The sequence below is a fragment of the Engraulis encrasicolus genome, chromosome 7 (genome assembly GCF_034702125.1).
Source record: "Engraulis encrasicolus isolate BLACKSEA-1 chromosome 7, IST_EnEncr_1.0, whole genome shotgun sequence".
NCBI lineage: Eukaryota > Metazoa > Chordata > Actinopteri > Clupeiformes > Engraulidae > Engraulis > Engraulis encrasicolus.
In genome coordinates, this window is record NC_085863.1 from 46,734,740 (window position 1) to 46,761,113 (window position 26,374).

Sequence of the window (26,374 nt, forward strand, 5' to 3'; positions counted from 1 at the left end):
CTGAGTATCCAATCACTGGGCGTTTCACTTCCTAGCAAGGCTAGAACTCTGGGCATTGAGAAAGAGCCAGTTTTATCTCGGATGTGTGGGAGAGTAGTTTGTATTTATTTTTCGAAGTGAATGTGAATGGTGCTGAATCATAGATGACCGTCGGTTGGTTACTGAAAGATGGCAGCTGATGTCTTTGAATGTACATTGTTTGTACAAAGTGTTATATTTCTATGTTGAATCCAAAAATCCTCTATTTATTATGCTATTTGCTACACCGTTTTTAAAAACTTCCTTTTGAAAAGATAGTCAAAAATGTTTACTAAGCTTTGCCAAGCACTACATCATGTTTCTATATAAGATGCTTTGTGAACTGTCGAGATGCTTTATTTATTTTTATTGAATGATTCACCTCCTCGCCAATGGGGGGAGACAAACTAAATACATTCCATATCAATGCTGTGATTTGTCCATGACTTGCATATCACAATCCATGAATGCCAAAGGGAATCCAGAAAGGAGGCAGAGAAGGCATTGTTGCCCAGGGGTTCATATTGCAGATGACTTGTAAATCACAGAGATTATGTTCTTTTTTTTACAACCAGATACTTGTGTTACATACATATACTGCTTACTTGTAACATTCCTAATGTCAGACTAAAAGAAAGAAATGGCAATAAAGGATTTAAGTCAATTTAACTGATTTATCTTTGGCTTGAAATTTGTTGGTTGACTTCAAAGGCTAACAGTCGGTGGGTATTTAACTGTTCAAGTGTCTTAGGCAAACATGGTGAGAGAGATCCACTGCAAGAAAAGAAACAAAGAAAGAGAAAGTTAGTGAATTATAATTAATTGTTTGCAAGCCAACGGGTGATTTGGAACTGCAGACATTGTTTGCCATACTTTCTTATTACTTTCTAATATGAATGTTATTGAATATAAATATTGATTCCGATTCATCTTCAGGATTTAAATTACAGCCTTTTTAAGGGGCTGTTGTAGGGGATATCATCATTATATATTTAGCCAGCAGCAGCTTGCTTAACCATCTTTCCAAATGATGAAACCCTTTGGTCAGAATGTAAAATGACACCAAAATAAAATTACACCATCAACAACAAACCTGAGAGAAGTTGAAAGAGACCACTCCATCTGTATCAGTGTCCATAGTTTTGAAGGTCTCTGGAAAAGGTAGAGAGTGGTAAATTAGCCCTCCGGCAGCTCCCGATTTGGCCCTGAGTGACTGCTTAAGTGGCATGCATGTTTTTATAGCAGTGCACAAAGAGCTTTAGCTGTGAGTAAATTGACTTATTCTTTAGGCTCCGCTTTCCAAGAAGCTTCATCAGTTCGGCGTAATATTCCCCATATTCAGCAGAGCTCAATAAGCTTCACAGAAAGTCAAAAGACAATGACCAGTTGCTTACAGCCCAAGAAGGTCTAGATGGAAAAATGGTAAATGGACTGGATTTATATAGTGCCTTTCCACTCCTTAAAGCACTCGAAGCGCTTTGCATTGTATGCCTCACGCTCACCCATTCACATTCACATTCACACACTGATGGCAGTCTGGCTGCCACGCAGGGTACCACCATGCCACCAGGAGCAACTTTGCTCAAGGACACTTCAATGGGGTCAGGCAGAGCGGGGCTCGAACCTGCAACCTTCTGGTTGCTAGATTGGCTGTTACAGCTAAACCAAAGATAGGTTAAACCAGTAAGATTCTCTCTGTCTAAACCCTCTGGATAATATGACTTGGATGAATGAGAATCGTCAGACTTTCATAGTGGGAGTCAGTCCTGTCTTAACTGTTGATGCGCATGGGCGTCATACAGGGTGAATACTCACTGAACATAGACTCCAGCCGAATGAGGCAGGTGACAAAGTTGTCAAAGTCCACATTGAGGTCTGGCTTGGCATAGCGAAGGATGATCAGCTGGAAGAGGCGATTGGTCAACTTGAAACCTTCAGATCAGATTCAGGAGACAAACGAAAACATTAAAGGAGACTTCTGGCCAATTTCAGTATGTTAAGACTTAAAAAAAGGTAAGCAAACCAAGCCCTTATTAGAATGGCTGCATCGTATAATATAATATAATATAATATACAGTATAATATAATTAGAGATGCACCGAATCCTGATTTTTAGGATCCTGCCGGATACCGGATCCACTGCTTAAGATCCTGCCGGATCCGGAACCGCATAACGGATCCTACAAAAGGGTTGAAACATATAGTCTACTCGCACAAGTGGGCCTTTTTTATTACGTTGGCTCAAACTATTTTTTAAGACTCATTGGCTTATTGCCACACTGCCTGCAACGGCCACTTCCAAAGGGCTTTCACTCCATGCAGTGATTGGGGTTGTGAAAAGCCTAGGCTAGAGATGCACCAGACCCTGATTTTTGGGTAACATGCCGGATACCGGATCCACTGCTTAAGATCCTGCCGGACCCGGATCCTGTGAAAAACCCTATTAACCTGCCGGAACCGGAACCGGATCCGGTGCATCTCTAAATATAATATAATATAGCCTCTATAGCCCAGTAAGGAAGTTTCACATGCCCCCCAAAATGTCTGTGCACACAGTTGTTGCCACTGTTTAGTAGCCATACCTGCAGACTCCAGAGCCAGGCGCATCTCGTAGGAGCTCATGGTTCCTGACTTGTCCAAGTCAAACTGCCTGAAAATGGCCTGAGGTTGGGGAATTTGGGGGATAGACAGGAAAGAGAAAGAACAGAGTTGACTATAATAGAAATTACCGTAAAACCATGCCTGCCATACCTGCCATGCCATCACGACATTTGTTGTATATTAGAAAAGGGTTGACTAGAATAGCAATTTAAAACCATTACAGGTTTTATATTATACTATATGATATTTGCTGTGTATAATAACTGTGTGTTGCTGTAAAAGTGCATTATATAGTGTAGCAGTGTCTGCTCACCAGGTATTTTTTCACTTTCTCCCAGAGTACATGGAAGTCTGTCAGACCCAGCTTTCCTGTGCCATTACTCTGTCACAGAGGCAGGTTAAGCATGTTAAGACATGGAGGAAAAAATAGATCTTCAGAAGTTAAAAAAATGTGTGTGAAGTACAAATGAAAGATTTCATACATCCATTAGAGCTATCATACAACGACAGGCCTCCTTTCCAAATCCATCTGTTTTGATGTCTTTATCTGCAGAGAACAATGTTAAAATAACATTTATGCCATCATTGAATTATATGACAGTAGTGTGTACAGTTATAATCAAAGACTGGGTAGTGTGTAAGATGCCATGCAACTCCAAGATTGATCTTACGTTTGCTTACAACCCTGTTCAAGATCAGCTGCAGTTTGGATATCGTGATCACCATTTCCTGTTTGGAAACAATACATACATAAGTCATATATACTATATATAATTATATAACTGCCAGCATATAACATGAAAATGTACATTCATAGACATGACATTCTCAATTAAAAGGAGAGATCAAAGATATTTGTAAGATTGTTATTGTAATGAGATTGTAATACAGTAATTGTTATTGGTGATGAGCTGAGATTGTAATAATTGTTCAATAATTGTATCCTTGTAAATAAGTTTAAACAGTAGCCTATATACAGGATAATAATATCTATTAGGCTTCCCCAATCCAGCAACATTATGATCTTCCTCACATGGTCCTTCCAGCATCTTCTTACCTCTCCAGCCAGCTTTTTGAAGAGGGCTTTGAATCCTTCATCAATCTGACTCTCCTCAAGTCGTTCCTGAAGTTAGACAGGTACACACAATCAGTGCTTAAAACTTGCCTGCGGGTTTCAACTTGTTAATAATGAATGAATGAATTCATAAATCAATGAATAAATGGCTGAGATGGTGATTGTAAAGTGCCAAGACTTCATTGATTCACCTTCTTATGATTTAGGAAAGTTGAGAAAGTTGTGCATTTTGAATCAAGGGCACATCATTAAAAAGTGCCCTTCAAATAAAAAAGCTGGAGAAGGTGTTACGAGAGGAAGAAAAGTGTGTGTGTGTGTGTGTGTGTGTGTGTGTGTGTGTGTGTGTGTGTGTGTGTGTGTGTGTGTGTGTGTGTGTGTGTGCGTGTGCGTGTGCGTGTCTGTGCGTGCGTGTCCGTGCATACGTGTGTCCGTGCGTGCGTGTGTCCGTGTCAGTGAGTGAGAGAGAGAGTTGGTGATTGTGTGTGTGTGTGTGTGTGTGTGTGTGTGTGTGTGTGTGTGTGTGTGTGTGTGTGTGTGTGTGTGTGTGTGTGTGTGTGTGTGTGTGTGTGTGTGTGTGTGTGTGTGTGTGTGTGTGTGTGTGTGTGTGTGTTTAAGGGATGTGATGTGAGTGAAGACTTTTCTGTCTCTCACCTCCTCAGGCACGTCTGCTGTCAGTTCATCATCCACCTCCCTAGTCAAAGCCAAACACATCATTAGTCCAGATCATCATGTCTGTCTGCCTTGCCCTTGCCCTTGCCAACAGACTTGAGTTAACCCTGTCTTTAATATGTTATGTACAGGGTGCAATGTGTAGGTGGGATAGGAGGAATTATGCCCCTTTATTGGTTTTGATTCCACACCTTTTTCTACTTCAGTCCCTATTGGGGACAAGGAGGTATTCAATGTAGCTCCATTGAAATCTTTGAAATCATCCTCCCTCTGTTTTTTTTGACAAATCCACACACCGGCAATGTAAACAATCCTATGTAATGTATTTTATATCAGATGTAGTGTATATCCACACAATGTTAATACTAAGCAGTTCATTTCTATATTAAAATAATGATTCCAAAATTGTTTCACAGGGCTCCTCAACATCTAAGAGGGCCAAGTGCACTTTGGAATTTTTAAAAAAAGTGTGTTTGGAGTAGCAGAGCCAGTGAGAGATAACTATAATACACATCCAACCCATAGGGCAACTAAAGAAGAAAACTTCCAACGTTGCTTCAAAAACCTTCCTTTAAAGTTTCACTTTTGTTGTCCTAGCCGCGGCTCAAACAGTTAGAGCATTGACTGCTACACTGTAGACCCCATGTTCGATTTTGCCCCCAAGTCATTTCGCGATCCACCCTTCTCTTTATCTCACACTATTTTCCTGTCTCTTCTCAAACTGACCTGTCAAATAAAGGCAAGACACGCCCGAAAAAAAAAAAAGAATAAAATGTTTCCCTTTCAACACTGACAGAACTCCTTCATCTTGCGTTCACGTACTGGGAATCGGTGGGTTTCTCGGAGAACACTCTGAGTACGAAGTCTCCCTCCTTCTGTGGCTCGAAGGTGGAGGGCACGATGACATACTCGCCCTCGGGCAGGCAGAAGCGGGAGCTGACCTCGCGCAGGTTGATGAAGAGCTCAGAACGCGCCTTAGACGCCTGCCGCAAGAAGAAGTCCCGCCTCAGGTGGACACCCAACTGGCCCTTACACTGCGGAGAGGAGGAGAGGAGAGGAGGGGAAGAGAGGGGAAGAGAGGGGAAGAGAGGGGGGAGAAAGGGAGAGAAGAGGAGAGGATGTACTGCTATGTACTGTATAATTGATGTACATAATGAAAGATATACTGTAGATATAGACCACAGTAAACCAAATTCAAAATCTATTAAAATGTAAAATGTTGAAATGTGTATTAAACATGTCCATGTTGAATTGTCAGAAATATCAAGCATTGGCCAAACATGTATGAATAAACCTAGCCTAAATAATAAACCTTTTGTTTTGTAAGTTTTTTTGCTGTCTTGAATGCATTCATAAAGGTCAGTCATACACACCTCATCAGGCACCTGTTAGACAGAGAAGAAAGTGAAAATAGGTTAGAGGTTGCTTTTGGCAGAGTACAAGGAATTGCATTGAATGTACAAAAGACTTAAAACTGTGTCCAACCCCTACAAGCCTCTCTGACCTCGTATATGGCAAAGCCAATGGTCTCCATGTCCTTGCCTTCCTGCCGTAACCGCCGACGATCCTTCTGCATCAGGGCTACCACGAAGCTGCATCCTGATTCGTTGTCTGTGTCTGGCTGTGTGAGGTTGATTTTGTACTGGGGGTTGATCCAGAATGTTGCTGTGGAACCAAAAGAGACCGACGTGAGTAAGCAGGACCGCGACAGGGGGGCGACAAAGGGGTTAGGTGTCCCGGGCCCAAAGAAAGGAGGGGCACAGAATTGGGACCTTATTACATTGTGTGTATAGAGGAGGGGTCATTTTCAGGTCATTTTGTCCCGGGAACGGCAAAAGCTGTCAGCGGCCCTGTGAGTAAGCCAACCTTAGTCCAGGAAGACAGATGCTGAGGCACTCAAGGTTGCAACCTTGAGTGCCTCAGCATCTGTCTTCCTGGACCAAGTTTGAGAGCCCCTACACTGATGAGCACCAAGGATAAAAGGTGAAGACCCAGAAGCACTCCAATTACCTGCTTGTGTTTAAGCCAACCTTAGTCCACTTCTTCAATCAACCAACCAATCAACCTACTAAACAACCAACCAACCATTTGTGCATTTGTGGTCTGCAAAACTACCTGACTGATTACCTGACTGACTCAGTGGCTGTCCCCTACCTGGGTAGTTTCTGCCCCCTACATGGGTAGTTCCTGCCCCGTACATGGGTACTTCCTGCAGCCCCTACCTGGGTAGTGAGTAGTTCCTGCCCCTTACCTGGTTAGGTCCTGCCCTTACCTGGGTACTTCCTGCCTAGTACCTGGGTAGTTCCTGTGTCCTACCTGGATAATTCCTGCCTCCTACCTGGGTAGTTCCTGCGTACCTGGATGGTTCCTGTCACCTACCTGGGTAGTTCCTGACCCTTACCTGTGTAGTTCTTGTGTCCTACCTGGGTAATCCCTGTGTCCTAACTGGGTAGTTCTTGTGTCCTAACTAGATAGTTCCTGCCCCTTACCTGTGTAGTTCCTGACCCTTATCTGGGTAGTTCCTGCCCCTTACCTGGGTAGTTCCTGCACCCCCCGGCGCTGCTGCCCCTCCTCCACTCCCCTGGGTAGAGCGCCGTGTTCCACTTCTTCAGCTGGCTGGTCTGCAGCGCGTCCGGGGTCAGATTGCAGATCTCCAGCCGGCTGAACTCACGCACGAAGTCACTGAAGGACATCCTGCATCAGTGTGTGTGTGTGTGTTGTTTATTTGTGTGTTGTTTATTTGTGTGTGTGTGTGTGTGTGTGTGTGTGTGTGTGTGTGTGTGTGTGTGTGTGTGTGTGTGTGTGTGTGTGTGTGTGTGTGTGTGTGTGTGTGTGTGTGTTTGTGTGTATGTGTGTGTGTGAGAGAGAGAGGGGGGGGGAGAGTGTGTGAGTGTTTACAAGCATGATAGTGAATCATAATGAGTGTGTTCATGTGTAAAATGATTTCATGCATGGCCATGGGCAAGCACACGGGTGTGTGTGTGTGTGTGTGTGTGTGTGTGTGTGTGTGTGTGTGTGTGTGTGTGTGTGTGTGTGTGTGTGTGTGTGTGTGTGTGTGTGTGTGTGTGTGTGTGTGTGTGTGTGTGCATGCGCATGCTTGTGTGTGTGTGCGCACGTGTATGTACATGTAGTGTAAAGAAAGACCGTTAGATTGATGAGTGCATCTGTATGTAGTGCAAAGGCAGACAGAGAGATTGATGAGTGCATGAGGGCAACATGGCCAGTGAGACATCCCTGGAAGACACAACTGGCCCAGATACAAGCATACAACATCACACGTCAGACCTACCAGAACTCCCCGTCCTCGCTGCGGTGATGTAGTCTGGCCTTGACAGAGGGATCGATACCGCTCCACTCCCGAGACCTGGGATGAAGCACAGGTGTGATGCACTGGTGTAGGTATGATGCATTTGGTGTACTACTGATGTATTGACATGAGAAGATGTTGATCCAACTCCCAACGCCCCCCCTACAATACTACGCACATTCCACTGAATGTTCTGCTTCTATTCCACATTCACATTTTATCATCACTTCATCTAATCTTATCTTACCCCGTCTTCTTTATCCATCATTCATATTCAGCTGCATTGAGACGCGGAATAAAGTGCAGGTAGGTGGATGTATTGATGTACACTGACATGTAATCCAAATATCAGCATTCCACTGCATTCTCTGCCTCCATTCTACATGTCGTTGCTGTCAGGCAGAAACCTTGTATCTCCACTTTTCACTGTTCATGAATCACTATTTTCTGAATAAATAATAATCATTTCAACATTTAAGTAGATTATTAAATAACTTATCATACACATGCTCATCATACTCATGGAGACTGACCAATAGTACTGGTTCATATTTTATAATGAATGAAGAATGAATATTAATTAAATTAAAAAAAGGTAGAGATACAAGGTTTCTCCTGGACAGTGACGATATAATTTCATCATCTTTTCATCCATCCCACATTCCACCTCATCCCTTATTCCTCATTCCATATTCCATAGCATTGAAGGTGCGCTGTGTAGGCTGGTGGCCAGAGTAGGTGCTATGCTACTCAATGAAACTGTGCTGCCTATTGCCAAATTTGATCTTTTCATGAATATTTACTAAGTAATAAACTAATATTTACAAGTATGACCAAAGTACATGACGTTTTGCAGCGATTTCTGGAAATTCAAAATGGCGGGCATGGAGAAGCTTCCCTTCCTCATGTAAGAGAAGTGCAATTTTCATAGTCACAATGAATTCTTAGAACTTGATGGTAGTGGTAAGCATTGATGAAAGGTAACATTTGTGAATGGGTAGCATAAATTCTGCAAATAAAATACTAAAAATATTACACAGTGCACCTCTAGTTTGGTCAATTTCAACATGCAGTTGTAATGCTCACACTACCCTGGACTTGTCAGTGCCTGAGATTTTTTTTTCTTCTTCTTCAGCCGTTTCCGAGATCCTAGTCATTGTAATGGGGGCAGCTCTTTGTTTACATTTCAAAAAAACATTTTTATTTATTCCCAAAAACATCCAAAAAGTTATAAAACCTCAGCAGACAACTAGCAAACAGCAGTACCTTTTGGGAAAATATTTGGAGTTGGCCTATGTTTCATTTTTTAAAAATGTAAACAAACGCTGCCCCCATTAGAATTGCTCATATCTCGGAAAGGGCTGAGCCGAAAAATGTGGCATCACCAGGTACTGACAAGTCAAGGGTAGCGTGAGCAATACAACTGCATGTTGAAATTGACCAAACTGTCCCTTTAAGAACCGTAATCAAGCCCATTGATGTATTATAGCACTGGCATGAACTGTTGCCCCTGTCAACACACGTACAATGCATTCTACTGCATTCACTCACTCCTCTCCATGTTCTTTCTATCTCTCCATCTCTTTTCCCATTCAGCTTTCTTTAATCCTCTCAATCTCCTTTTCTCTCTACTGCATTCATTCCACTGCATTACCTTTTCCCATCCACATTTACATCTCATCATCTCTTTCTCATCCATTTGACATTCCAACTCCATCCTATCTTTATCTATTGAACATTCCACGTCATTCTCTCTCTTCTTCCACCCCATCCCATCTCTGTCTCCATGTATTCTCTTTTTCTGCAGCGTATTAACACCTCATCATTTCTTCATCCATTCCACAGTCCATCTCATTCTCTACCTCTCCATCTATACCATTCTGTTCCATGTTACCATCTATACGAATTCCAGATTCTATCTAATCCTCTCCTGGGACATTCCAGTCTTTTGCATACATCTCATCTCATCTCATCTCATCTCATCTCATCTCATCTCATCTCATCTCATCTCATCTCATCTCATCTCATCTCATCTCATCGTATTCTCTATCCATCCATTCTGCTGTGTCTTTCATCTCCTCCCTCTATTCATCCTTCCCTATTTCTCCACATTCACTGCATCCATGCAACATTCCATCCAGACCTCTCGCCGTCTCCCTCCTTACTCGTCACTCCAGGCTCCCGTCCACTCCACCTCTCCCCAGGGGTTCCGGATGCGGATCAGCCTGGCGGGACTGCCCTTGACCACCACCTAAACAGCAAAACACCTGTTCAACTAAGACCTCTACTTGCAGTCATGTACAGTAGGAGGACTCTGCCATTTCACCATCCATCTCTTCTCCATCTCCTCTCCTTTCTTCTAATAATAATTAATAATAACACATACATATATTTTTATATAGTGTTTTCATGATACTCAAAGATGCTTTACAGGAAGCCCATACTTAAACATACACGCACACACACACACACACACACACACACACACACACACACACACACACACACACACACACACACACACACACACACACACACACACACACACACACACACACACACACACACACACACACACACACACACACACACACACACACAGAAGAAACACATTCAGAGGGAGAGAGGGTTTGGTGAGGCTTGATGATGATGCATAGCATGTTCACTGCTCTCCTCTTTTCTCCTCTCCTGTCATTTCCACTTACCTCCTCCACCCCGGTGACAGAGTAGGCATGGCCCTTCACCAGCTTCTTGAAGGTCACCGCCTCCATGTCAAAGAAGCCGGTGATCTGGGAGACATGAATAGGCAGACAAGACATTCAGATAGACAGACATACACACACAGAAATCGGATACAGTGGATAGGCAGATGGACAGACAGACATACATCCAAGAATCAGACACATAGGTACTAAGACAGACAGACACAACCAGGAATCAGTCAGAGAGGCAGTAGGAGAGGCAGACAAACAAGTAGGAATCAGACAGATAGTGAGATAGACAGACAGACATAAAAGCAGCAAATTGGACAAATGAACAAAGACAGCAGGAAGACAGGCAGACAAGCGGACACACAAACAAACACACAAACAGGTAGGTATCGAGGCAACCTACTGTAGATCATCAAATAAATCACGGCAACAGAGCTTTACGGTGTGAGGATATTTCTTTTTTTTCCTTTTTATGTGTTCACCTATATCCAGCACCCATGACAAATGTGTTTTGGGATGTGCACACTGCAGATTTTACACTCTTTTTTCACCAGCTAGAAACATAGACATCTGGTGGGTAGCAGTATGTCTTGCTCATGTGGAACTAATGGGAGCGTGTGGGAGTGTGTCTGCTGGATGTCTCACATCGATGGAGCAGCCGAGCAGAGAGCCCCGCTCCACCGCCTTCTGGATGATGCTGTAGAGGTTGGAGGGAGGCTTCTTCAGCTCGTACATCTCCGTCACCCCGCCGGTGAAGTCCTCAAAGCCCTCGGAGGTGGAGCCTCCAGATAGGGCCTCATAGCAGCCATTCAGCCTGGTGACATCACAGCAGAAAATAGTTCTTTTTTTCAGCTATACCAGAGATTCTTTAAGTATAGAGATATGCCAACATAATAGGTTTCTAAGGGCACCTAACATGACCAGGTTCCGGTCTGCCTAAAGGGGCGTGTCATAATGCTCCTAGCATTGAATAGAATGGTCCTCAGGTCTGCCTAAAGGGGGATTTCCCCCCAATAATAGAACCAGGAAACAATGGGCCAATGGAACCTCTCTCTCTCTACTCTCTCTGGCTATACTACCGGTATACAGTAGTAGGCTATACATCATTCACTGTAACAAATAGCTGTTTATTTACGGAAATTCTGCAACAGCATTCTACTGCTTTTCGAAAAAACAGACAACTACTGTGAAAATATTACTTTGAGTCACATATTGAGCAAAAACAGTAAGTACTGCACAATAGCAGTATTCGCCGTTGTGGAAAAAACTAGAGATGCACCGGATCCTGATTTTTAGGATCCTGCCGGATACCAGATCCACTGAATAAGATCCTGCCGGATCCGGAACCGGATACCGGATCCTACAAAAGGTTTGAAACATATAGTCTACTCGCACACGTGGGCCCTTTTTATTACGTTGGCGCAAACTATTGTTTAGACTCATTGGCTTATTGCCACACTGCCTTCAATAGCCGCTTCCAAAGGGATTTCACTCCATGCAGTGATTGGGGTTGTGAAAGACTGAAAAGCCTAGGCTAGACATGCACCAGACCCTGATTTTTAGGTAACATGCCGGATACCGGATCCACTGCTTAAGATCCTGCCGGACCCGGACCCTGTGAAAAACTCTATTATCCTGACGGATCCGGATCCGGATCCGGAACCGGAACCGGAACCGGAACCGGATCCGGTGCATCTCTAGAAAATAACAAGTTATTTTAGGCAGCACCATTGAAACCCATTCATCCTCCACTTGTCCGTGATCACCATCAAACTTCAATACCACCTGAAGAACTGAAGTCATTCTGACTGGTTAAAGATTATCTGATACTATCAAGCATGATGAAACAATTCCTAAGGAAACTGCAATACTTAAAAAGTGCTTGATGCAGCAAAGTGTGAGTAGCACATGCATTTTGATAGTGATGAAAGTGTGAATGGCTGAAACATTTTAAGAACTTGTAACACTCTTGCAACAAGCAGCCCCATCTAAACCAATCTGCTAATCAGTGCCTGGCCTCACCTGAGTAGGGCTGTTATGCCATTATTCAATTACGGGCGTCACCTGCCAAGGGCCTGATGACTCTGGTCACATGGTACTCTTGCACCTGTATATAAATCTGGACTATCAACACTTCAGTTGCTTGCCTGCCTGCTGGCTGGCCTGCATGGCACAGCATAGCACCTGTTTGCCTACAAGCTTGCCTACAAGCTTGCTTACATGCTTGCACACTTTCCTCTTTGTGAAAGCTTGCTGTATGTGGCATCATTTGTGGCATTGTGGCATATAATGTGCCTGCTGCAAATTAGGCATTGCTTTGAGAGCTAGCTTGTAGTGCTGCTTGTTTGCTGTGCTACTTGGTGCAAAATATTTTTTTTAAAGACTGACCAATGCTATATTCATCATTGGCTCATCAAGAGATACAGTAAAAAGCCCACCTTGCACACTATCATTGTAACATAGCACTGCGTACTCTGACATTTTGTTCATGCCCACACTTTCAAAGGACCACCGCAAACCATTTTCTCAATACAGCATTGCGGCATAGTATCATGCTCAAGGCACTCCAGTCATGGTGAACGATGGGAGGGTGGGGTGGTAACATGGCCAGGGTACCACAGTTATGGAGAATGATGGGTGGGGTGGGAAGTTGCCATGGCCATATTCATGAATACAACTATGACCCAGTATTTGCCTGTCATCACACAGTACAATTCAACTTTTTAACTGAAATGTACTGTTATTTTTCTGTAGAGTACTGTTATTTAACAGTTCAATTGCTGCTGAAAAAATGTTATATACTGTGATACATTAAACAGCAATGAGCTGTATTTGATTTTTGGTGTGAAATAACAGTAGAATTACAGGTAAATATAATTGCCAGTAACTGCCGTTATTTTGCAGGGAAATTTTCTTACAGTGTTCATATAGTATAGTGATAGTCTCTTTTGCAAGTAGTCTCTTTTGTAAGTAAGCCAAATGAACACATTGGTGCCTGATAGCCATTCAACCTGTTGAGAGCAACGAGGGAACGTTTTGCTTTGCAAAGTATGTAATATTACAATGAGAATTGTGAGACAATTTTGTGAATTAGACATGGGTACAGGAGACAGGTCAGCTTCATAGCATCCATTTAGGCTGTTGACATCATGACAGGGAATGGTTAATTTTCTTTTATTATATATTATACATTGTTCATTACCATTATGATTATTTATTTTGCCAGGGGGATCATATTCTCTTGGAAATAAGACAAATGAGCATACTGGTGTCTAGAAGATTTCAGTTCAGCACATTTCTTATATAACAATGAAAAGTGATCTTGTAACAAAACAGCAATTTGACTCCTTTCTCTTGCCGTACTTTGCGTAGGCCTTCTCCAGCAGTGCGCTCCAGAACTCTGCCCCCTCGGCCGAGTGCACGAACAGCAGCTTGCCGTCCCTCACCGGGAGCCTGTCATCCACCACCACGTCCACCCACTCCCCAAACTGCCAGATCTGTGGGATCGGGATTGGGATTATAGTGGATTAGGAATGGAGATTTTTTTTGTTGTCCTAGTATACGTATGTACTGCTGTGGATGATTCACTTGTACTTGTGTTACATTGCAAAAATCCTGGGTGACTACTATAGCATGATCTTGTTTTTTGAAAGAACAGCAAGATCAGTGAGATGCTGTTATTGGATTTGGTATGAAGATTTTTGTTCCAAATATGCTTCGACTGTACTGTATGTGGTTCTCCTGTTCTTTTGGTAAATTGCAATAACCTGGAGAACATCTATGTGATTGTGTAACTTCTGAAATACATGCATAAAACCACAAGCCTATCTGGGTATAAGATGTCAGATCTGCACCTGATCAGAGACTGAGAGAGGGAGAGCATATCACACCAACAAATATGCATGTTCTCACCACCAGGTGGTGTAAGTGTGCTGCAGCGACACTGAAGCCATTCAACTACATTGAAAGCTACAGTATTATACTGTATGTGGGTAGACAAACAAGGCCTGCCTGGGGGTAATGACAATTCCCTCCTACCCTACCCTGCTAAAATTAGAAAATAATGTGCATCTGATTACTGAATGGCAGCTAAATCATTTTGCATCTGAATATATACGGATTAAACTTAACGTTTTGAATTTTGCCTACAGTACCCCACAAAGCTGTAGTGTTGCAGAATGTGGAAATGTGCCAATATCTTAATGGGGGAGTGCAGTTTCTCTGTCAGTGCCAATGCATTTTTACGACACTGCTCGCTAGATTGACTGCTATTGCTGCAGGATGTCACAGAGCCTTTCAGCTCAGAGCCATTAGACCTGCTTGCTAAGAGGGGTAAAAAAAACAACTATGGTTGATGAGATTTGATTAAATCACAATTGAAATGCATTGAATATTATATAAATATACAATATGTAATGACAATTAACATAATGCATCATGAGCCACGAGACATGAATGCAAATGCATCTAAATGTGGACTACTGTATAATGCAAGTACTTGAAAACCGCATGACAAACACACACTGATTACACTGTGTGCTATCCCTGTGTGATCTATTCCATCAGCTGATTGTAACGAACTACTGCTGGACTGCAGAGAATTTGCTGTCTGCCACAGGCCAATACTCTCTCTCTCTCTCTCTCTCTCTCTCTCTCTCTCTCTCTCTCTCTCTCTCTCTCTCTCTCTCTCTGTCTGTGTGTGTGTCTCTCTCTCTCTCTCTCTCTCTCTCTCTCTCTCTCTCTCTCTCTCTCTAGCCTGGTCCGGTTTTCATTTCCACCCCAGCAGTGACTACGAGTGGAATTTTGCAGACCTTTGCTGGTTGTGTGGCCCAGCCCGAATGTTCTCTCACGGCACAGAGGCGAGCGGTGGCAGCGTGGTGTATGGATGCATTCAACTATAAATAAGGCTTTTAAATATAGCAGTTAGTCCACTGGCACAGAGGCAAGAATGGTAGCTGAGCATTTGAGAAGGGGGAGTTTGGGAACGCAGGGGAGGGGACGTTGGACTATTGACAAATAGCAGGCAGGCAGGCAAGACTCAAGTCACTTCAAAAGGAGACATGGAAATCCTTTTAAGATCTCTGGCTTTGATTCTGCACTCGTGACACTATATGCTATGCTCTCACCACTGTAGAGACAACAAGACCATATGCAATCGTCCATATAGCCATTAAAACCCCTTAGCGCAGAGCCTATGTTATAACCTTACTGTCACCAAAATTGCAATGGCTACGTCCTAATCTGTTACTTAAAGGTACATTGTGCATGAAATGGTCAGAAAAGGTACTGCAACTATGCTGCTCACTGAAACTAGGTTGCCTATTGCCAAATTCGATCTTTTCATGAAAGTTTATGAAGTAATAAACTAACATTTTATAATATGGCCAAAGTACAGTCATTTTTGCAGCTAAAAATAACTATTTCTGGAAATTCAAAATGGCCGACCATGGAGAGGATCCCCTTTTCATGTATGAAAAGTGCAATTTTTCCAGTTATAATGAATACTTTGAATTTGATGGTGGTGGTAAGTATTCATGAAAAAGGTTCTGGAAATAAACAACTAAAAATCTTACACAGTGTACCTTTAAGGCTCTCTGCACTGTCATAGCAATGTTGTTATGATGTAGTTGAGTATTTTCAGCAAAAAGTGAATAGACCCGTCGGCGACCCTATCCGCAGTAAGAGGCTACGTGTATAGTTGAACAGGACCTGGTGTTGGTTTAAAATGAATGCTGAATTGGAGATGATGACCTTTGAAGCCACAGAGTTGGCTGTCATTGAGGGCCAAAAACGTACACGTAGGCCATATTGTGTAGCGCGGTACCTGGAAGTGAAATATGCCTGCGTAGTCATGGTGGAAGCTCTGTCCATGGGGCACCACGCGGTGCAAAAGGTTCTCGTTCAGGGTGAGGCAAGCTATTGCTGCCAGCAACCAACAGTCACCTACAAGGAAACACAAGATTCAACAGGTCTGTGACAGAAATGGCATTGGCATATGGCATATTGTGTTCTTGTTCAGCGACCCCTAGTGATATGCAAAGACACCTGTCTACAGAATAAACATGATGAACAACTCAACAGCCTCAATGATGATTTTTCTCTTCCCTTGTGTCAAAATTGTGTGTGTGTGTGTGTGTGTGTGTGTGTGTGTGTGTGTGTGTGTGTGTGTGTGTGTGTGTGTGTGTGTGTGTGTGTGTGTGTGTGTGTGTGTGTGTGTGTGTGTGTGTGTGTGTCCATTGTGTCCTGTTTTCGCCCTGGACATGTTCCTATGTCTACTATAAATTCTGTGAAATATAAGAAGTATACAGTATGTATAGAGATGTAAGTATACACACACGGCCACTTTATTAGGCACACCTTTCCAACTGCTCATTGATGCAAAATTCTAATCAGCCAATCAGATGGCGGCAACTCCGAGCCTTTAGGCATGTAGACATAGTCAAGACAAACTGATGCAGTTCGAACCAAACATCAGAATGGGGAAGAAAGTGATTTAAGTGGCTTTGGACATGACATGGTTGTTAGTGCCAGATGGGCTTGGTTTGAGTATTTCAGAAACTGCGGATCTAGTGGGATATTCATGCACCACCAACTCAAGGGATTGCAGAGAATGGTCCGAAAAAGAGAAAATAATGAGCGGCAGTTCTGTGGCCGAAAAAATGCCTTGTTGATGCCATAGGTCAGAGGTGAATGGCCAGACTGGTTTGAACTGATACAAAGGCAAAAGTAATTCAAATAACCACTCGTTACAACCGAAGTAAACACAAGGCCATCTCAGAATGCACAACACACCAATCCTTGAGGCAGACAGCAGACTGCTACAGCAGAATGTTAGCCGGGTGTCAGTCCTGTCAGCTAAGAACAAGAACATGAGACTATAAATCACATAGGCTCACCAAAATTGGACAATAGAGGATTGAAAAATGTTGTCTGGTCTGATGAGTCATGATTTACTGTATGATGCAACACTCGGGTGGTATGGTCAGAAATGGGCCTCAGCAACATGAACAAAGAGATCCACCCTGTCTTGTATAAATGGTGGTGTGATGGCGTAAAGATATTTTGGCACACTTTGGGCCCCTTTGCACCAACTGAACTTTGTTGAAATGCCACAACTTACTTGTGTATTGTTGCATGCACTTAAGGCAGTTCCGAGGGCAAAAGGGTGTCCAACCCAGCACTAGCAAGGTATTCCTAATAAAGTGGTTGGTGACTGTAAATACATAGATGTAGTCCATGTGTGTATATACTGTACATTGTACACATAAACACTTTGATGATTAAAAAAATAATGTCCCTGCGGAAAGCTTGGACGTACCCAAAGCTCCCTGGCAGATGTCGGTGCGTGTTGCTCCATCTACGATGAAGTGGGGGTCGGAGCAGAACTCCTGGAGTGCACAGAGAAGACCTGAGGGTCAGACAAGCATATGGCTGGTGTGACTCGGGCATCATCACTGCTGATTGATCATCTTGTCAACCAGGGGGGTGTTCCAAGAAGCTGGTTCAATAGTTAACCAGGTAAAGTTCACCTTGAGGTATAGTAAATCATCTGTTAGAAGAGCCTGGAGTCCTCTTTTTTCTTAACTTAATGGCACTCGCAGACTATTATTAGGTTTACCACTTCCTGGGTTTTAAGCCAGGTTTATCAATCATATTCTTGGACTCTTGGTCAGGCGTAGGTTCATTCCAAGGACTAAATAGGGTTGAACATGTGTGAACTTTCATGATGAAGAGAAATAGGAGGCAGGTCTCTACGTCATTTTTAAGGGAGAGTTAGTAGAGTGATAGTGGGATCATCCAAATCTTGGAGACGTAGGCCTACTGAATCAACATCTTGACTCACCGTGGGTCGCATCCAACGGACACCTTGCGTTTTGGCCGAGTTTGCCGCAAGCTCCTTGAATCCAAGTGAAGACTGCTTTGCAGGAAAGTAATTGTCCTCAAACAGTCGCTTACTTTGAAGACACTGAGCTCTGAGAGTCTCGAAGTCCTGGCCCAGAAACTTAATGGCTCTGTCGTTCTGACCAAGACCCTCGCTGCGGTCCCTGTCACTTCGCAGACGCAAAGCCGTTCCTGCCGCAAACACAACCTCCATTGCGCACAGACAGTGGGTCGATGTGATGATGATAAAGTTGGATAACTACGAGGAAAGACCAAACAAACACATGTAACATGTGACATATAGGCTACAATATAACAATGTGCCATAACAATATAACATAGGGGTTATAGACATAGGCTATAGCCTGGACATAAACATGTAGCCTAACAATCCAGCTGTCTATGTAAACCTAATGAGAGCAAACTGGACACAGGATCATTATTGTAAAATATAAGTAGTTCAAGTCTAAAGGATCTTGATCTTACCTTCAATGTTATTGCCTATCTTAGATTGCTGTCAATAAAACGCCCCCCAGGGAAATGCAAGTGATTCCGACCTGCCTGCGGGGCTATCCCACAGAGCTTGTCTGGTGTCAGGGCAGGGCTGCCTCAAAATCAAAAGGGCTTGTGGTGCATTTCTTGCGCCGTCACCCTTGGCAGCTTTTGGCAGCAAACATCACAGGGGTGTATCTTCTTTCAGGATGTATGGGGGGAAATAAACAATAGGTCTACTCTAAGACACAGCAGAATCTCTAGCCACATCTCCACTTTAACGGATTATGAAGATGTTAAAGTGACCAAGTAAAGAGTTTGTTTCCATAACATAACACAACTAAACACTGCCATCTAATGGCTATTTTGTGCGTAACAGTTCCTTAGAATGATTATGTGAATTACTGTGTAGTGGCTATGCCAGCCAAGTGCACAACCTACACAGACACTGCAGACCCATAAAAGAAGACAACAACACTTGCATGAATGAAAAAAATTAAAGTGATCTTTGTTGCAGAAACGAATCTCTGGGCCATCTCTTTCTCAACTAGATGACTATAGGATAGAATAGAAACCCTCTGTTGTCATACTGTACACAGTAGGTTGGTTACAATGAAATGTAAAGCAATTAAAATAAAAACAAAAGCGTACAATGAGAAGACAACTAAATAGAAGAGAGGACGTTCAATAAACAATATGATATAGCCTGCGTGTGTATGCATCATGACATTTCCAAAAGAAATATGAAAATACAGTTGTCTTCACTGCAGCTCAATCATCAAGACTGTTTCCAGGTAGCCTCTTGTTCACCCTATTCCTCAGTGGGTGGCAGTAGTGAGACGAGAATGAAAAAAGTCATGATGATTACAAGGTAGGCTATTCAGCCACTCTGGTGCGCCTGTGGAAACCAGTTAGTCTACTCAACATGGTTGTCTGATATTTTCAAGGCCATTCAGATAACCTATGTTTGACCTTTGAGTAGCTGCAGTATAGACACAAACATGCACTGTCTCCCAGGCCTGTGGCCAGGGAAGCCGAAGGAGAGGGGGACGGTGGGCAAAGGAGGCAGTTGTCCCGGGCCCAGGGATAGAGGGGGCCCAGAAATAGGTTCTCTTTACATTGTATTGTATTGGGTGGGGGCCTGTGTCAGATGACTTAGCCCTGGGCCCAACCAAAGCTGTCAGCGGCCCTGCCTGTGGCTGATAAGGCGTCAACTCCCAGCCTATACACTTATGTAATAAAATAAACTTAATGGAGAATGAAGAGGAATAAGAGGGGAGGATTTTTTTTAATTTTATTTTTTGGCATTGATCAACAATAGACTATTCGGCAGTTAGACTAAATAGGCCTACAGGAGAACAATAGACTATCAGTACCGCAAAATAGGAGCAGCGTGGGTGGCCAAACTCACAACAGCGATTACAGATTACAGTGGGCATGTGATGGGGCTGGCAGAAAACAAAAGGGGTCCTCGAGATTGAAGGAAATTATTTCGAGGGGAAAAACAGCTAGAAAAACCAAGTGTGATGCTTTCAATGGATTACTGCCTCTGAAATTTCCAAAAATAAGTAATAAGTCTGTAATCTGTAATGTGATTCATATCCCTCCCCCCACACACAACCACCACCACTCATTCGCGCGCCACACGTAGACGCACCCACACAGCACAGAGCGCAGCGCAGTAGAGTGCAGTGCTGTTGCAGCCAGGGAAAGTATACATGTGTGCATCTTTAACAAGAGGCGTAACTATCTTGGCGTGTTCAAGAGCAAATTTCCGCTTCCTGCTGTGCTAGACGTTCAACTTGTCTAGCCGGTGAGAAGCCGAATGGATGTTGTTGGGTGAAAGCAAAACAAAAAAAACGGCAGGTGTATCAGAAGACGTGCGCGCTTTTTGACTGCGATGGGAGTAAGGACGATCACTACTGGCTGCTGGGCAGTGGTAGAGAAATGCTGAATCGATCGTGTAGCCCATGAGACGTGGTGCTGTTTGCTGCCTACGCTCCCCAAGGCTGGCTGAATGAGGGAGTATCTAAACAGTCACCTCGTATCCACGGAAAGAGCCTGATCATGACGGAGAAAGGAGCACTTCAGCGGAGCGGCGGGATGACTCCGGCTCCGCACCTGCAACCGCTAAAGACAGTCGCGATGTCTTCTACTCGCCCGGTGCATATGAACCTTTTTGCCACCTGGGAAGTTGATCGGTCAATCCCCAACTGTGTACCCAGGTAATTCCATCAAACAAGCGCGGGGAGGTGTGCGAAAGCCTAGGCTGTATACGTTGCTTGCGGTATGCCAGCAATGTTACACTGCAACAGCTTGGAATCTAATCCATATCACGCTGGGAGCTGCGATTCAGTGTTTCTTTTGATGCATATGCATTGGCATGGTTCGCTTGAGCGATACACTTTATGTTGAATGGTTGTATGTTGAAGCTAACCTCCTGAGACACAACAGTGAAAGAGAGCTGGTTCCTCAGTATATGTCCAGTAGTTACCTGCTGGTGTGACATTTTGTCAAGGTGCGTCATGGGTAGACTCGTGTCTTTTCAGCCATTGATGTGCGCAGCTATTCTGGACTTTACGGTCCCATTCACTTCAATTCATTTTTTTGGCGTTTTACATATTTCGGACCGTGCGGACGCCGCTGTACTCGTGCGAGGAAAACAACAATTGTCTCGGGTGCTAAACATGGTCATGGAACGGCTTGCTTAACCAGAATGGTGTGTGTTGTATCATTTCGAAGATAATTAAAGAAAATCTTATTACAATGGGATTTCTCATAGGCATGGTTTTGCATGTCTCTTATCTCTTTTCATGTTGACTGAGCTATCACCGTTACAAGTTTACAAGGTGCACAGCGCACATATGTATGCATACAAAAAGGAAGAATACATTTCACAGTGTAATTCTGCAAATAATTCACTTCAAAGTTAAAGGGATAGGTCGGTATTTTGCATTTGGGACCTTAATTATGGTGTATCATACACTGAGCTACCCACCTGTGTCACTTTTGTTTGATTTGAAGCCTTCCGTGAGATTTTGGGTTTGGCCGATATCCACAAACCACCATACAACGGGAGTCAGCGGGGCACAGACTTAAAATCCGTCGTACACGCATAAACAGTATTTTCTTATTTTGTTTAGGGTCATTGGGATGATACAATTACGTTTCCGCCTCATTTCAATATTTAAATCTCCCGGGTTCAGTGAACGAATTAAAAATCTGTATTGACTGAGGTGTGCCACGTCATCTTTCTGCGACGCTCATTCTGACAGCCAGCCAGCTACGGCAGTCGGGCCGGCAACATGATACTGTAACAAGAAGCAAACGTTGAAGCTCTCGGTTTTTAACAGTTCTTCGGCTAGAACTTTGCTATGGGTTGAATGTGCGCATATACTGGATGCTGAAACTAAACGACAAGCTTTATGAAACCGTGGCATTTTGCATTGAGATGGAAAAGGAACGCGCCACACTCTCCTGGATACGAGGCTACGTGTGTGCGGCTTTTGCGCCAAAGGTCTTTCTACCAGCAAAACAAAATAGCAGGACAGAAGTGACAGCGTCAGAAAGAAAACAATGCTGTTCCGATTGCTGATGGAGACAACAGAGGTAAGGACATATTATTTATCTAGAGTTTTTGAATGGCTAACTTTGATGTCGCCTCAAACTAGCTATCTTCTCGGTGCCTTCGTATGGCTGTTCATGCTACCAGCTACAGATAGTCAAATGAATCAAAACTACGTTTGGTCTCAAACAAAATTGTACACGGAAAATAGTAGTCCTTCAGTAGGCAAGACAATGACAATCACATGATGATAAGCCTGTCAAAGCCCTGCACCAAATCATGGAGTAGGTCGACTGTGGTTTTCACTTTTACTGCTAGTAAAACTGACGGCACGTAATTCGACTGTCTAGCCAATAACTGGTAGGCCTACATTGCTTGATCTTCGGGTCATACTAGTTGTAGGTTTTACAGTGATATTGGTGTATTTACACGCTTCTTTATTTATTATTTAGAAAGACAGGAGAAGGTCAAGACTCAAGAGCTGGACTTTCCATCAATCGACCCCTGTGAATAGCAGCCCACCGTTGACCAGCCATCAGTATCTACTGTGCAGTCATTTCCTGACCCGGTTTCTCACTAGCCCTTCGCAGACGAACACTACCACCTGAAGACGGTCGTCTGGATAATACTTCGGTTTGGCACCGGCATGGTCTACCACAAAGGTAAACACATCAGGCCTACCACTCCACTGCATTTGTTTTAGAAGTCTAAACAACACACCAGGGTGTATTCCATAGGCGAGTTATCACGAACACATTTTATGTGTAAAAACTGAAATGTTGTTGCAACACATGGGCTATGTGTGGCTCAGGGGAAAAAACAGTTATGAGCCACGTTTGTAGTATTTCCCATACAGTACACCATTCATACTAATTATAATATTAGTTACTAATACTAATATAATATTAATTATAATTACTTTCGTGTCAATATTTTTCAAAGGGTTTTTCCATCCAGTATTACTGTGGCAAAATGCCCATTGCTTTCCTGTCCAATATTATAAAAAAAAGTCCAGTGGCCTTCAACTAACACCTTTTGACTTATCACGGTGTATCTGGAGAGCAGACAATCTTCTTTATGAGTTTCACATTCTGTTACATTACTGCCATCACCTACTGTGCACTCATGTGATTGGCCTTTACCATTCCTGTTCAATGGCCATACAGTACACAATACATTACAATTGTCATTTCTATTTTCCAGATAGACGCCAGACCTTCTGAAAGGACCTAATGGACTGAGTGCTGGAAAGGAGACAACCCCTCTATAGAATAAACTGAGTGTAACAAACACTCCACCACGAAAACTCTCCACTCCAGTCCCAAGAACAGACATGTATGTTTTAGTGTCATGACGGAGCAATCATTTCGGAAGGTCCTAAACCCTATTTATCTAAAATACTTTCTGATGTTTCATAGTGACATCTTGGTTACCCAATAAGACATTTCTTACATTATTACAAGATTCTTCACTTCTTCCTACATTGTTAATGACTGAATGATTACAAGTATGATGTACACATTGTTATTGGTCACACCTGCTGACATTAAAGTCCCAGTAAAATCTTCTCTCTTTTCCTTTATGTAAAGAAGGTAAAGTAATGACTCTTGAGGCAGTAATGACAAATGGATAAATGTGTAAAATTTATTTTCAATGGCCATCACATTATATTGATGACCTAAGTTCAAGAGAGTCCTTGTGCACAAGCCCTCAGCAATGCAGGTGCTGATGTGAGGCAGGAGAAGGTGAACAATGAACAAAATTCAAAAGACATTTCACACTGCTTATTGTTCTTTTTCTTCCTTAATTTTTCTGAGCTAACAACGCATTTTGCCCTGTGTGTCAAAATAAAGTAAGAAAAAGAATGGTAAGCAGTGTGCGGTGTCTTTTGAATTATGTAGGTAATCTCTTCCTGTGAGTCCAAGATATTGTGCAGGTGGAAGTTGAGAAAGAGTCCCTATGATTGTTACAATGGAATGATGCATGAAATTAATGTACAAATGTTATCAAAAGACATGGAATATTACATTTTCATTTCATTGCATTTTTTTAAAAAAATGCATTGCACTTAGCTGATGCTTTCATTTACCAAAAGTGGTATTGGTTACAGTCCCTGGAGCAATGTGGGGTTAGGTGCCTTGCTCAAGGGCACTTCAGCCATGGATGGAGATGTAGGGAGAGGTCAGGAGGGATTCGAACCAGCTACATTTGGTCCAATAAGGGGTCCCCACAATGCACCTAAGATGTGTAATGTCAAATTATGTGTAGTATTACCAACTAGATTTATAACTTCATTGTAATTACTCAATATAACACAAGATGATAAGTCAATGTAGAGACTCTGACTCCATCCAGCATATGGTATGGTGGGAGATGGATGAGGGTCATGATGCACCTTGGATGACCCTTCTGTACTGTAACCTGGCCGCAGACGTTCAGCTCCCAGGGCGCTGGGCGTTGTGTACAGCATTTCCTACAAGACAGATGATCACAATACAGCAAGTAAGAGGTAGGGACACTTCAGTCAATGACGGGTTTTTTTTTTGGGGGGGGGGGGGGGGGGGGGGGGTACAACCACAGCTTATGTTCATAAATAATTGATTAGTATACTGCAATGAAAATGCTTCTTGGATAATCCACTGAGATGAAACACAACAGAACAAATAATAATCTATACAATCGTGATACTAGCTGTGAAGTTACTACTAACGTCACTGACTGACCCCAATATCGACAAAAGCTGTCTGGGCATAGTAAATCAAACAGAATTCACAAATTCCTCGGCGACTTACTCAATTGAAAGCTGTGTGTTCCTGCGAGTTTTGGCTATAATCTCCGATTCAACTTCGAAGAATGTTGATACCAGCTCGATTCGTCATGGCGAGAATATCCTCCAGAGTTACTTGGCACCTTCCTAAATAAATAAAGAAGTGTGTCACTACATCAGATCAGTATCACACTGTAAAACCTCCAAGTGACATGACATGAGAATCAATGTAGCCTACTATGTCTGCAGTAGGCTAGACAGCTGAATGTTTTTACTAGTAGTAAAAGTCAACTGTACTTATTAGTATACCCCATGATTTGGTGCAGGGGTTATCATATGATTGTGATTGTCTTGCCTACTGAAGGAATACTATTCGTATTTTCCGTGTACAATTTTGTTTGAGACCAAACGTAGCTTTGATTCATTTGACTATCTGTAGCTGGTAGCATGAACAGCCATACGAAGGCACCGAGAAGAGAGCTAGTTTGAGGCGACACCAAGATTAGCCATTCAAAAACTCTAGATACATAATATGTCCTTACCTCTGTTGTCTCCATCAGCAATCGGAACATCATTGTTTTCTTTCTGACGCTGTCACTTCTGTCCTGCTATTTTGTTTAGAAAGACCTTTGGCGCAAAAGCCGCACACACGTAGCCTCGTATCCAGGAGAGTGTGGCGCATTCCTTTTCCATCTCAACGCAAAATGCCACGGTTTCATAAAGCTTGTCGTTTAGTTTCAGCATCCAGTATATGCGCACATTCAACCCATAGCAAAGTTCTAGCCGAAGAACTGTTAAAAACCGAGAGCTTCAACGTTTGCTTCTTGTTACAGTATCATGTTGCCGGCCCGACTGCCGTAGCTGGCTGGCTGTCAGAATGAGCGTCGCAGAAAGATGACGTGGCACACCTCAGTCAATACAGATTTTTAATTCGTTCACTGAACCCGGGAGATTTAAATATTGAAATGAGGCGGAAACGTAATTGTATGACCCTAAGCAAAATAAGAAAATACTGTGTATGCGTGTACGACGGATTTTAAGTCTGTGCCCCGCTGACTCCCGTTGTATGGTGGTTTGTGGATATCGGCCAAACCCAAAATCTCACGGAAGGCTTCAAATCAAACAAAAGTGACACAGGTGGGTAGCTCAGTGTATGATACACCATAATTAAGGTCCCAAATGCAAAATACCGACCTATCCCTTTAAGTGTTATTACATAGGCACCATGGTCATCAATATGTGTGTAAGAACAAGTGAAAAAACAAATCGGTCAGTTTGTCAAAGAGGA

The 26,374-nt window shown here is 43.0% G+C and overlaps 2 protein-coding genes and 1 long non-coding RNA gene across 3 annotated transcripts in view; 2 read left to right on the top strand and 1 right to left on the bottom strand.

Moving 5' to 3' along the window:
• Nucleotides 1-18: 18 nt before the first annotated feature.
• si:dkeyp-50d11.2 (calpain-1 catalytic subunit) lies at nucleotides 19-19,024 on the bottom strand. Its single transcript, XM_063203734.1, has 22 exons — nucleotides 18,749-19,024; nucleotides 18,225-18,521; nucleotides 17,700-17,769; nucleotides 16,206-16,324; nucleotides 13,745-13,878; nucleotides 11,027-11,195; nucleotides 10,376-10,459; nucleotides 9,836-9,921; nucleotides 7,653-7,727; nucleotides 6,897-7,057; nucleotides 5,868-6,028; nucleotides 5,737-5,748; nucleotides 5,186-5,397; nucleotides 4,346-4,385; nucleotides 3,677-3,742; nucleotides 3,291-3,348; nucleotides 3,102-3,166; nucleotides 2,933-3,001; nucleotides 2,601-2,679; nucleotides 1,834-1,950; nucleotides 1,112-1,170; nucleotides 19-792 (listed from the first exon to the last, which is right to left on the bottom strand). The coding sequence occupies exons 2-22, from the start codon at nucleotides 18,474-18,476 to the stop codon at nucleotides 766-768; spliced, it is 2,115 nt and encodes a 704-aa protein (XP_063059804.1). The 5' UTR covers nucleotides 18,477-18,521; nucleotides 18,749-19,024; the 3' UTR covers nucleotides 19-765.
• A 1,537-nt stretch (nucleotides 19,025-20,561) lies between these two features.
• The window catches only part of pacs1a (phosphofurin acidic cluster sorting protein 1a), a 43,470-nt gene continuing 37,657 nt past the window's right edge, over nucleotides 20,562-26,374 (top strand). Inside the window, exon 1 of the mRNA XM_063203733.1 lies at nucleotides 20,562-20,979. Within this exon, the coding sequence (XP_063059803.1) occupies nucleotides 20,822-20,979 (158 nt within the window). The 5' untranslated portion in view covers nucleotides 20,562-20,821. The remainder of the gene's footprint in view (nucleotides 20,980-26,374) is intronic.
• On the top strand, nucleotides 22,019-23,886 carry LOC134452248 (uncharacterized). The gene is made up of 3 exons (XR_010035411.1): nucleotides 22,019-22,363; nucleotides 22,772-22,981; nucleotides 23,523-23,886. It is a non-coding gene; the product is annotated as an uncharacterized LOC134452248 (long non-coding RNA).